We start from the raw sequence: 13,350 nt of genomic DNA, 5'->3' as shown, positions 1-13,350 counted from the left end.
GTTATATTGCAGTAATAAATGTTCCTCAAAATGTTAAAGTAACTTGAAAGTAAATGTTCATACAAATTTATTGAATCGATACAGACATCTACAACAGCAAATACGATTATTGCATATAAACATCATTTGATATATTGCAGTAATGAATGTTCCTCAAAATGTTAAAGTAACTTGAAAGTAAATGTTCACAAAAATTTATTGAATCGATACATACATCTACAACAGCAAATAAGATTATTGAATATAAACATCATTTGATATATTGCAGTAATGAATGTTCCTCAAAATGTTAAAGTAACTTGAAAGTAAATGTTCATAAAAATTTATTGCATTGATATAAACATCTACAACAGCAAATAAGATTATTGAATATAAACATCATTTAATACATTGCTATAATAAATGTCCCTCAAAATGTTAAAGTAACTTCACAGTAAATATTCACAAAAATTTATTGAATCGATACAGACATCTACAACAGCAAACAAGATCACCAATCTTAAACATCATTTCACATATCACAGCAATAAATATTCAAATAAATTTCAGCATCGCTATGAGATATCTGCAAAGTTGCAAACGGTAAGTTTTCCCAGAAGCATCCTAGAACCTCCAGACTCGAAGCATCGATCGCGTTAAACAAATTCGTAAATCACGCAAGGGAGAAATAATCATCTCTCAAATTCACGAGTCTCGAATCCCCGTGGAGTTTCAGTTCGAGAACGAAATAAAATCCTCGCTATTCGGACATCCAGATTGGTGTATCCATCAAACGAACGCACCCCATTAATATCAGCCTCTACAAAACTCTGCTCCTATGTTTTTCGTACTGTTTCCTTGACACGAGGCGTCGGGGTCGAACGAATCAAAGGCTAAGGATAATTTTGAGTAGATGTGAATTTCTATTGATGCAGTGAAGGATAATTATAGTTGGGGACTGTAGTTATGTCTTGTGGAATGTTAGGTAGGTCGATCGATCAATTCTGGAGCGTTCATCCTCCTGTGCTGGAAGGAGGCTGGGGAAATTGAATGCTTCAAGGGGTGTTTTTATGCTAAACTCTGAAATCGTCAAACTCTATAAATTCCTAAGTTCTCACGTTACTGAAATTCCAAAATTTCCAAATTCTCAAAGTCTCAAATTTGTTAAATCCCCAAATTCCCAAGCCCCCAAATTTTTAAATTACCAACTTCTCAAATTCTTGAAATCCCTAACTTCCCAAATTCCCAAGCCCCAAATTTCTAAATCCCTAACTTCTTAAATTTCCTAAATCTCTAACTTCCCAATTTTCAAGCTCCAATACTTCAAAATCCCCAAATTACCCAAATTCTCAAATCTCTCAAATCACCCAAACCCTTAAATCTCCCAAATCCCCAAATCTCCCAAATCCTTAAATCTCCCAAATCTCCAAATTTCCCAAATCCCCAAATTACCCAAATCCTCAAATCTCCATAATTCCCTAAATCTCCCAAATCTCCCAAATCCCCAAATTTCCCAAATTACCCAAATCCTCAAATCTCCATAATTCCCTAAATCTCCCAAATCTCTAAATTTCTTAAATCCCCAAATTTCCCAAATCCTCAAATCTCCATAATTCCCTAAATCTCCTAAATCTCCAAATTTCTCAAATCCCCAAATTTCCCAAATCCCCCAAATCTCCAAATTTCTCAAATCCCCAAATCTCCCAAATCCTCAAATCTCCATAATTCCCTAAATCTCTCAAATCTCCAAATTTCCCAAATATCCAAATCTCCCAAATCCTCAAATCTCCATAATTCCCTAAATCTCCCAAATCTCCAAATTTCCCAAATCCCAAATTACCCAAATCCTAAATAACCACCCCCAAATTGTTAAATTTCCAACCCCGTAACCCAGTAAAACAACCCAGAGTAAATAGGCGTAAAAAGACGAGGTGGAAATTGTTTCGAATGGAAAAGAGGCTTTCCCGCGAGATTGAAACGGCTGAGATCGTAACGGTGCACCGTTGAAATCCGCATTGAACCACGGTCGTTACAAGCACGGCCATTACCGTAAACACGTGGCTAGCAAATTGATTTTAAATCACCGTGGTCACGGCCGGTTTCCAACCCCCTCGTTCGCCGAATATGACGTTGGATTGGCTCGTTCGATCGCTCGTTTTTACCCTCAAACGAGATTCCGTACGAGCTCTTCGCTTGTTTAAACGCTATCTTACCCTTTTTGCTGGAATACGAGATAATTCTTCCTTTTTACGTCCACCGATAATTTAACAAGTTTATCGATCGGGGAGAGAAGAGGATTTTTACTTACGGTATATAAAAGGATTCTTATATTGTTGGAGAGATATTTAGCTTGGAGAGATGTTTTTTGGAAGCATTTTTGAGAGGTGTTTCTACTATTTTTAGTTGGGGAAGTTTTTACTGGTAGAGGGTAAAATGTAGTTTTGTAAAATTGCTAGTGGAATAGTTCAAAGTTTAGTTTTTTGTCAGGTGACTCGAATTTTACTATGATATCTTGTTTGCAATTTTTAATTTTGTGGTTTCGTAATTTTGCAATTTTTAATTTTGTAATTTTCTAATTTTGTAATTTTTTAACTTTGTAACTTTACAACTTTGCAATTTTGTAACTTTGCAACCTTATAATTTTGTAACTTTGCAACTTGATAACTTTGCATCTTAATAACTTTGCAAGTTTGTACCTTTGCAACTCTGTAACTTTGTAATCTTGCAAGAGTGCAACTTTGTAATTTTGTAACTTTGCAACTTTGCAACTTGATAACTTTGACACTCTGTAACTTTGTAATTTTGCAAGTGTGCAACTTTGTAATTGTGTAACTTTGCAACTTTGTAACTTTGCAACTTGATAACTTTGACACTCTGTAACTTTGTAATTTTGCAAGTGTGCAACCTTGTCACTTTGCAACTTTGTAATTTAATAACTTTGCTACTTTGCAACTTCATAATATTGAAATACCACAATTCCTAATTTTATAAAACTACAATTCACAATTCTGTAAAATCACAAATGCCAATAACAATAAAATAATGAATTATAAAAAATACTTGCCTCCATCTCCGCTATGAACCTTCCCCATCTTCTCCATCGTGTCTCCAAAAAACAAATAAATAAAAAAGAATAAAAAAGGGATTGGAGTATGAAAAGATTTTGAAAGGGTAGAAATAAAAAATGGCTCTTAGTCGGTAAGCAACAAAGAAATTCATTTATTACTCGTACCAAGAATATCGTCATTCTTCGATCGAGGCTTCGATTTAATTCGAAACAGTACTACAAAGATGAACATACTATTTACAGCACCTAATATCAGCGCCATTTTCATGCAACCCTTAACACGAAACCTTTCGAGGAATAAATACCAGCGTAAATTTTTTTTTTTCATTTTCTGTTTTATCGTTTATGTGCCACTGGGTAGCTTTGTAGAATAGAAATGTTATCGATGTTCCGTGTTAAGGGTCCGTTAATATTTATCAACGTACACAGTGTAATTCAGTCGAGAAATAACAACAGTTTTGTTCAGACGGCATCGATGAAACGCTTTTTTATCGGAACGTTTTAATCTGTTTCTTGTTGATCGCAGGTATTGATATTCGAGGGGTTGCTCAAAGGGACGACTAGATATAATTTATAGTTGAGCGACTGGAAGTCTTGAAGGTTGGAAATTTGAAAATTGGGGTGTTTGGAATTTTTGAAGTTGGGAGGTGGAGAGTCGGGGGTGGGGAAATTTGGGGGTTGGTAAATTTGAGGGTTGACAAATTTGGGGGTGTGAGACATAGGGAATGTAGGGATTTGGAAATTTGGGAATTTGGGGGTTTGAGAATTGGGGGATGTAGGGATTTGGAAATTTGAGAATTTGGGGGCGTGGAAATTGGGGGATGTGGGGATTTGGAAATTTGAGAATTTGGGGGAGTGGGAATTGGGGGACGTAGGGATTTGGAAATTTAGAAAATTGGGGGCGTGGGAATTGGGGAATGTAGGGATTTGGAAATTTAGAAATTTGGGGGCGTGGGAATTGGGGGATGTGGGGATTTGGAAATTTAGAAATTTGGGGGCGTGGGAATTGGGGAATGTAGGAATCTGGAAATTTAGAAATTTGGGAGCGTGGGAATTGGAGGATGTGGGGATTTGGAAATTTAGAAATTTGGGGGCGTGGGAATTGGGGAATGTAGGGATTTGGAAATATAGAAATTTGGGGGCGTGGAAATTGGGGAATGTAGGGATTTGGAAATTTAGAAATTTGGGGGCGTGGGAATTGGGGAATGTAAGGATTTGGAAATTTAGAAATTTGGGAGCGTGGGAATTGGGGGATGTGGGGATTTGGAAATTTAGAAATTTGGGAGCGTGGGAATTGGAGGATGTAGGGATCTGGAAATTTAGAAATTTGGAAGCGTGGGAATTGGGGGATGTGGGGATTTGGAAATTTAGAAATTTGGGAGCGTGGGAATTGGGGAATGTGGGGATTTGGAAATTTAGAATTTTGGAAGCGTGGGAATTGGGGGATGTGGGGATTTGGAAATTTAGAAATTTGGAGGCGTGGGAATTGGGGAATGTAGGGATTTGGAAATTGAGAAATTTGGGGGCATGGAATTTATGCACATAAATCTAAAAATCAAAGAATTCGTAACACAGGAACCCACTTATTAATTAATTTCAAACCTTGAAAACCCAAAAGTCACCCCAAAATCTCAAAATCACCCCACCTCTAAAATTCCCAATTCCCAATTTCCAATCTTCAAAAACTAAACCAATCCTCACCATAACAGTCGCTGCGACAAAAATCATTCTCAATTGCAAAAGTGAACACACCTAAAATTTGGAATAATCATCAAGACACAAATAATCGTACAGCCTTCAGGAACGAAGCAAAAGATTGCGACAATGTTGGGAATAGTTCAGGTGGGATTTAGTGGAGACCTTTTTAAAAGCTCTTGGTTTTTTCGTTAGAAACGGGGTCACACACGGGCCCAGATGGCGACGCCTTCGTGCGGCAAATCCAGGATTAACTGGCACGAACGCAAAATAAAACGGATGATATGCTGGCTCGCGAATCCAGGCTTTTCTTTTTATTTTTCACCGGGAAAAGTTTGCGGAAAGTCTCGTTTTCGCTGCGTTCGTTCGAAATTCGCGGCTCTTGTGTTATTTTTCAATTAATTTTAACGCTGATGGCTCTTTCGATTTCCCTTGGCGCACCTTTTCGATTTGAATTGCAAACTATGCGATATCAATTCTCTTAACCCTTCTGACTCATCGTTTTATCGCTACAAATTATCTCCGTTATACACAAATTCTAACAAATATTCTAATTCTATAAAAACGTTAAACACGTTTTATCAAAGAATTTCCGATTATTTTAAATCATCGCAAGAGGTCAACAAATCAAATCACACGAGGGTGTGATTTACATAACACAAATAAATTTTCTCATTTCTACACATTCATTCGCACTTCGCAAAATATTCCACCGTACTTTTCAAGCAAATTTATTTAACTACTAAAAATCGTATACACCATATTCTAAAAATCCAAATAAAAATCTCTATCTGTATTTTCGAAGAGTCTAAAAATAATGTATCAAAGAGTCACGCAGAGATTTCTAAGAACATAGATGCTAAAGCGCTCACCCTAGATGCTAAGGGTTCACCTTAAATAAACCGTAATATCGAGTAGCTTCCTCGACAAATTATACAGTAATTATTATACAATAACGTGATCAGGGTTAAGTCGATACCTGCGGTATGTTACAAACCAAAAAAATGTTCTCTCCGCAACCCCCGTTCAGCCGCAAATAAATCTCGAATCTGTCCGCGTGGTTCTTCGTCTCTTCCCCGTCTATCCACCAGTTGAAAATTCCGCGCGTTGTTCGTCGAATGCTCTCGTAAGAGAACGTTCCCGTCCGTCTTCGTTGTCTTACGATCGCGCGAATCCGCGCGATGGCTCTTCGCTGCGCTCGCGTTAGTCTCACGCGACGCCGCGGACGCTTCGCTTTCGCGAGACCAGACGGGCTGGAACACTTCGAACAACGAATGCAACGTTCCCAAAAGTGGCTATCTTTTCAATTGTTTGTTTAATATGTCTTTCTTTTTCTCCGCTCGTCGAGGATTCTCAGAAGGGAGAGGATTCTGAGACGAGGCTGGTGGCGATTGTCGGTTTCTCGTTTTTTTCTCGGCTAACAACCGTGTTTCGCGTTTGACTTTTTTTTGTGTTTATTCGTTTTACTGCAAGCAAACGGAGAGCCGGCTGTTAACGCTGGAAAAATTAAATTTGAACGCGACAAGGTAGACTGCGGGTATATGGACGCCTGGTACGGTGGAGGACAGATAAGTGACCGCCTTTAGTCGCTCGGTTAACAATTTTGAAACTTAGACTTGACATACAATTTTTTATTAACGCATTCAAGTACGTAGACATATTACATAAATATATTTTGTAATTTAGAAAAATGAGGACCTAGAATTGTACAAACTTGAAAATGAACAAATTTAATTTCTAGAAAGGAGAAATCTAAAAAGTTGAAAATTAAAAAACTTCATATTCAAACTAATTTACAAACGCTAAAATTTAAGAATATGGAGCATACTTTCTCCTCAATCACGATACACAGAAATTTATAAAGAACCATCTCTATAAAAGGCCATACGTGTCCATATAACGAGAGTGTACCCTGCCTCCTTTCAACCCAAACCAAACAGGATAAATTATCGAATTCCAGGATCAATGGTAAATGAACCGAGAAATAAACATTGTTTTCCTCTTTTTATTTGCAATTAGGTTCCGGTTACATCGTTCGAACTTTCGAAAAATAAAACAGATTGAAAAATTGGAGGAAACACGCATGTGTTCGCACGGTACCTACTCCATTCAAGAGGGATATAACTAAAATCCTAGGCGTGTAATTCACAATTTGTACTATAAATTATCGGGCCGCAAGTATGAGCGCGTCGAACGAAGTTTCACGGAATCACTTAAACAAAGTCCCCCTAAATAACGTCTGTCTTTTCGTTTTTGGTCAGAGACGAGGTCGAAGTCTATGGTAAAAATTTCTTCTAATTGTTTCGACTGACCTTCGAGTCTCCGGCACCGAGGAACACCAAACCTATTGCACCTGCGTAAGCCAATAAGGTGTCGACGGCTTGTTGGGTCTCCAGAAGAATCCTCGTCTCGTTCATCCAATCCTTGGCCACCGATTTTGGCGCGCCCTTTAAGAGGTTCATGTAGCGGAGGGTCATCTTGAAGTTGCCCCTATCCAGCCAATACCTGGAACATTAATTTTGAAAAATTTCAAACCTCTCTTCATTTCCACATTTACAATTTTCCTGATTATTGAATCTCTAACTTGCTAAATTTCTAAGTTAAAGACTTGTTGGTTCAACAATTATGAATTTGCATATAGTTTAAGTTCTTCATTCACCAAATTCTAGAACACAATATTTGTATGCCTCGTACATTGTCAATGTATACATATGCTCAAATAAATTTAATTTGAATAATGAAAATAAATTAGAATAAAAGTGAATAATGAATAAAAACATTTCATAATCTGAGAAATAAGCATAGGTTCTACTAACAAATTCCTAATGAATAAAAAAAAAATGCAATAAAGAAAGAATAGCAAGCTTGTAACTAATTTCGAGTGGACGCAAAAGAGCGAAGTCAACAACAGGGATATCCAGGCGATAATCGAGAGGCAATTCAAAGGAAGCGGAAACAGAGAGTCTGCACGTATTCGGCCACTTTTGTTCGGTAGTTTCTGGACAGAGGGTGGTCCCGTTCCATTTTCCAACACAAGCACGGTAACTCCGTGTTCGTACCGGTTTCAAGAACGGTTAGCGACATCCGGCGCACGATTCGCCTGAAAACGCACCCCTTTAGAAGGGGTGGTCCGCTCGGAGCGGTTCCTGAGCGAGGTGGAAACTTTTTCATCGAACCTCCGGCCGATTTCCAGGTCGAGGGTTAATGTAACGGCCGTGTCGTCGATCGCTCTCGACGAAGTTCTCGACGGTATCGATTAATTGGTTCGAAGGGTGGCGAAGATGGGGTTGGATATCTCCGAAAGTCGACTGTCTTGTTGGTGAGCATCGTTAAATAAAAATGAATCCCTTTTTTCTACCTTGGGAATTAATGATCGTGGTTATTTCAATCGAGGTGTCTGAAATTCGTGATGGATTATCTCTTTTTTGATTAATAAATACGTCGAGATGCGGAAACATGAGTGATAACTGTAGGGAAGATTAATTTTCTCTGACAGGCGGTTATTGAACGGGACATTAAAGAATGGGCCGATAGCAAGTTCTTAATATGTATCTTTAATAGCAGTAAGTCATTAATAGACAGTAAAGAGAGATACATTAAAGAACAGGTTATTGAACAGGTCATTAGCGAGTGGGACATTAATAGGCCAATACTGAACAGGCTGTTATAGAGTGGGACATTAAACAATGGGTCAATAGCAAGTCGTTAATAAGTATCTTCAATAGCAATAAGTTATTAATAGACAGTAGAGAGAGACACATTAAAGAATAGGTTATTGAACAGGTCATTAGCGAGTGGGACATTAATAGGCCAATACTGAACAGGCTGTTATAGAGTGGGACATTAAACAATGGGTCAATAGCAAGTCGTTAATAAGTATCTTTAAGAGCAATAAGTTATTAAGAGACAGTAGAGAGCAAAACATTAAAGAACAGGTTATTGAACAGGACATTAGCTAGTGAGACATTAATAAGCTAATACTAAACAGGCTGATATCGAGCGGGACATTAAACAATGGATCAATAGCAAGTCGTTAATAAGTATCTTTAAGAGCAATAAGTCATTAATAGACAGTAAAGAGAGATACATTAAAGAACAGGCTATTGAACAGGTCATTAGCTAGTGGGACATTAATAGGCCAATACTGAACAGGCCGTTATAGAGTGGGACATTAAACAAAGGGTCAATAGCAAGTCGTTAATAAGTATCTTTAAGAGCAATAAGTTATTAATAGACAGTAAAGAGAGATATATTAAAGAATAGGTTATTGAACAGGCCATTAGCGAGTGGGATATTAATAAGCTAATACTGAACAGGTCGATAACGAACCATTAACGAATGAGTTACTGAACAGGCCATTATTGAACATTAGTGAATAAACCAATAGTAAACAGACCGATAACGAACCGTTAACGAATGAGTTATTAATTGAAACCACGAATGAACGGGCAATTAGAGAACGGGTTGTTCACGAGCAGATAAACATTTTATTGGTTCTACTATATATATACGGAACATTTGGAAAACGCATAGCATCAGCAAAAATTTGCAAATTCTCCGAAAGTTGGCACGGATCAAAGGAAGCAGCGTTCGTTTCGAGAAGTTTCAATTCTACGAGGGATACAAAAGAGAGGTTCCTTCTTTTCTCTTTTTATATTGAATATGCCAGTGTACCGGGACTCCGGGAAAATAAACGAGAACGAATCAAAATCCCGGAGGTAGGAACGTGCAATCTCGTAATTAGATTCCACGAATTAACGACTTAATTAAGCCAGAGATTCTTCTCGGGGAATTATATTGTATGTGAGGTAAACAAAAGTTTTTGGTAAGAATCTGATCTTACATTGAACAAAATGACCCTTGTAGTCAAAGATGGAAAACATGTCTATACAGAAATATTACTAATATGTGGTACATTTTGAAATTGAAACTAATTGTAGTAAAATTATAATTAAATACGATGAAGAAATGGGTGAACTTTACGGTTGTTCTACATTTATGTATTCGTACAAAAATTAAAATAAACCTTTGCATACTTAAAAATATTTAAACATGTTTATTTACATTTTACAAATTTAACAAATTAAAATTTTAAATAAGTAAAAATGTCGACTGTCTTGAAACAGAAAATGTACCTAATATAACCAAAATTGCCTAATAAAAAATAATAAGAAAATTAGGAAAAAACCTAATTCTTAAAAACCTAAAATTTACCTTTTACAAATTTGACAAATTAAAATTTTAAATAAGTAAAAATGTCGACTGTCTTGAACCACAAAATGTACCTAATATAACCAGAATAGCCTAATAAAAAATAATAAGAAAATTAGAAAAAAGCCTAATTTTTAAAAACCTGAAATTTACCTTTTACAAATTTGACAAATTAAAATTTTAAACAAGTAAAAATGTCAACTGTCTTAAAATAAAAAATGCACCTAATATAACCAGAACAGTCTAATAAAAAATAATAAGAAAATTAGAAAAAAGCCTAATTTTTAAAAACCTAAAATTTACCTTCTACAAATTCAACAAATTAAAATTTTAAATGCATAAAAATGTCAACTATCATAAAATTAAAAATGTACCTAATATAACCAGAATAGTCTAATAAAAAATAATAAGAAAATTAGGAAGAAACACAGAGATTGCAGAGATAATCCAAAACGGCTGATAAAACATATACACACGTATCCGGCAAGCCAGTCATCGCGTAAAACATTCATTTCCGGGCAAGGGAAGTTTTTCCGGCAACACACGGAAGATAGGGGATGCATAAGCCAAGAAGAAACGTGAATTTTTTAACCGGAAGCGCAGTGCGGTTTGCAGGCACCGGCAAGTGCGAGTCGACTACGTGACGACCGGAAGCTCTCCTTCGATATTAAGGTTTAATATTTGACGAAGAACATCGCTTACGAGATCCCTTTTTATCGACGACTACTTCCGTTCAAACCCTACTATTTCACCAAGGGTTCCTCTTCATAAAACGTTTTTCCAACTCGTTCGATTCGTTATATAAACGTTCGGACGCTCTTTTTATTTAGATTAAAACGAATCGAGAAATTCAATTTGATACTTGGTTATATTGCAACATTATCGTTTTCTCATTTTTATTACGCTTGGAAAAATGTTGGGGGCTGTGAGGTTTTTTATGTTTCTTTTTTAAACACTCTAATAATTGTTGCTGTTTTGAAATTTATAAAATTGTTGCAATTTAAACATTTCTAAAATTGCTGCAATTTAAAAATATATATAAAATTGTTGCAATTTAAAAATTTATAAAATTGCTACAATTTAAAAATATATATAAAATTGTTGCAATTTAAAAATTTATAAAAATGTTACAATTTAAAAATATATATAAAATTGTTGTAATTTAAAATTTTATAAAAATGTTACAATTTAAAAATATATATAAAATTGTTGCAATTTAAAAATTTATAAAAATGTTACAATTTAAAAATATATACAAATTTGTTGCAATTTAAAAATTTATAAAAATGTTGCAATTTAAAAATATATATAAAATTGTTGCAGATTAAAAATGTATAAAAATGTTACAATTTAAAAATATATACAAATTTGTTGCAATTTAAAAATTTATAAAATTGCTACAATTTAAAAATATATATAAAATTGCTGCAATTTAAAAATTTATAAAATTGCTACAATTTAAAAATATTTATAAAATTGTTGTAATTTAAAAATTTATAAAATTGTCGCAATTTAAAAATTTATAAAAATGTTGCAATTTAAAAATTTATAAAATTGCCACAATTTAAAAATATACAAAAGTGTTGCAATGTAAAAATTTATAAAATTGTAACATTCTAAAAATTTAAATAATCCTTGCAGTCTAAAAATATAAATAATAATTGCAATTAAAAAATGTAGATAATTATTGCAGTTTAAAAACATGAAGTTGATGGTAAAGATCGACGCGTTCGGTTGTCAAGAAAATAGATAACCTGTAAATTAGAAATTCTCGTTAAAACGAAAGACGGTAATTGAAAGTCTCAAAATGACTATCTTCGATCGAAGCAGCGAAAGCTCGAACTTGACCAGCTAATTAGCCCGGAGTAGATTCTCGACTGGTAGCGCACGAAACGATCCTGGAAGCGAAATTAAAATCGCCCTGACGATAGTTCAAATATTCCCTTGAAAGTATAATGGGATCGAAGAAGTTCCCGTGGTAAAATTGCACACGAAATTCAATTGGGATTCCACGGTAACCATCCTCTCGCCTCGGCTGTGTTTGATGAAACTTGGACGGTTCATTCCTTCTAAATGCACGCGATTTACCTTTACTTATAGCGTATCAATTATTTTCTAATAACCCCGGTGAAATTAACCGGCGCAAACTACACCCTTTCTTTTACGAATTAACGTTTTTTAGGTTCAAATTAATTTCCACTCTCTTCTAATTGTTATTTAAAGCATCGTTACGTTGAAGATTTAAAGATAGTGTATCATTATTTGAATACATCAAGTGTAATAACATTTTTATAACTGGAACATGTTTCACATTTACGAGGTTGATTTTAAACTTTCATAACTGGAGGATTAACAAAATATTTGAATATAAAAAGACTCAAAAATGGGACACTTGTGTTTAATTTTTTGCGTGCAAATACTGTGCACGTTTCCGCTCGAGTTTAAGTAGTATAACCAGTAACTGCACGGACGTCTGACCACACACTGGCTTGCACTACTTACGCAGACCACTGCCTACAAAAACCTCTCAAACGGAACGAAACCGTTCGAAACTTGATACATGCATAAAGCCTGCATAACTAATCAGACACAAATAAATAATTCTAGATAAAAAATTGCAATCTGTAAAAATTATTAGACCTAAAAAATGCAAAAACGTTCGAGCGATGAAGGGAGAAGCGCATAAATGAAACAATACGTCATCTAAATAGCCCGTAAGGGAACCAAAATGCAAAATGCAAAAAGTAAAATGGATTTTCAAGCGAAACTATCCGGAATGACGACGGTGACGCAAGAGTGAAAAGCAAACGAGCTAAAGCAAACACATTGGGGTCGAATATGATCAACCTGCTACATAATGAACGAACCAATTTAACGCTAATCCAGCGGAGTTTGAATAGAACGAGGTGGCGATAAACAAGGGCTTTAAAACGAAATCGCTTACGGAAGATACTCGACGGGGGATGCTCTCGACAGGGTGATTTTTTTCGTCGCCGAGGGATAAGAAGAACCGTGGAGGTAAACGACTTTGTTCTTTGTCAGAGTGCACGCGACGGATATTACGGCAGGTGTTTTCGTTTCTGCCGTTGGAACTAAGATATTGCTGTAGCCGTTGCGAGGGAGACCCATGAGGATAATTTATAGGGTCAACGAGGGCCGAAGAGTGAGTCGTGACAAGAAAACTGCTGCTGAAGACGTACGCCATGAAATATCGGGCTAATCGAATTTCTGAGTGATTTTTTATCGATTCACGGTAGCTTGATTTTTAAGATTTACAAATTTCTAAGGTGCGCAATTCGCAAATACTGAAATTTCAAACTCACCACTTTTCAAATCCTAAAATTCGTAAACGCAATAGTGACATTTCTAAATTCGAACATTTTCAATTCCTAAATTTC

At 35.6% G+C, this 13,350-nt stretch overlaps 1 protein-coding gene across 8 annotated transcripts in view; it reads right to left on the bottom strand.

The window, feature by feature from the left end:
• Nucleotides 1-3,170: 3,170 nt before the first annotated feature.
• Nucleotides 3,171-13,350, bottom strand: part of Mitofilin (inner membrane mitochondrial protein mitofilin) — a 39,494-nt gene continuing 29,314 nt past the window's right edge. For 6 of the 8 annotated variants that reach the window (XM_076539274.1, XM_003701339.3, XM_076539278.1 and 3 more), the window contains one exon: nucleotides 6,733-7,246. In XM_076539274.1, the coding sequence (XP_076395389.1) occupies nucleotides 7,036-7,246 (211 nt within the window). In that variant the 3' untranslated portion in view covers nucleotides 6,733-7,035. Of the gene's footprint in view, nucleotides 6,239-6,732; nucleotides 7,247-13,350 lie in introns of those variants that run through there. The other 2 variants (XM_076539276.1, XM_076539277.1) reach the window with 2 other exon arrangements.

Source organism: Megachile rotundata, chromosome 13 (genome assembly GCF_050947335.1).
Source record: "Megachile rotundata isolate GNS110a chromosome 13, iyMegRotu1, whole genome shotgun sequence".
NCBI lineage: Eukaryota > Metazoa > Arthropoda > Insecta > Hymenoptera > Megachilidae > Megachile > Megachile rotundata.
Note: the sequence above shows the minus strand (reverse complement) of the source record. Positions and strands in the feature narration are given on the sequence as shown.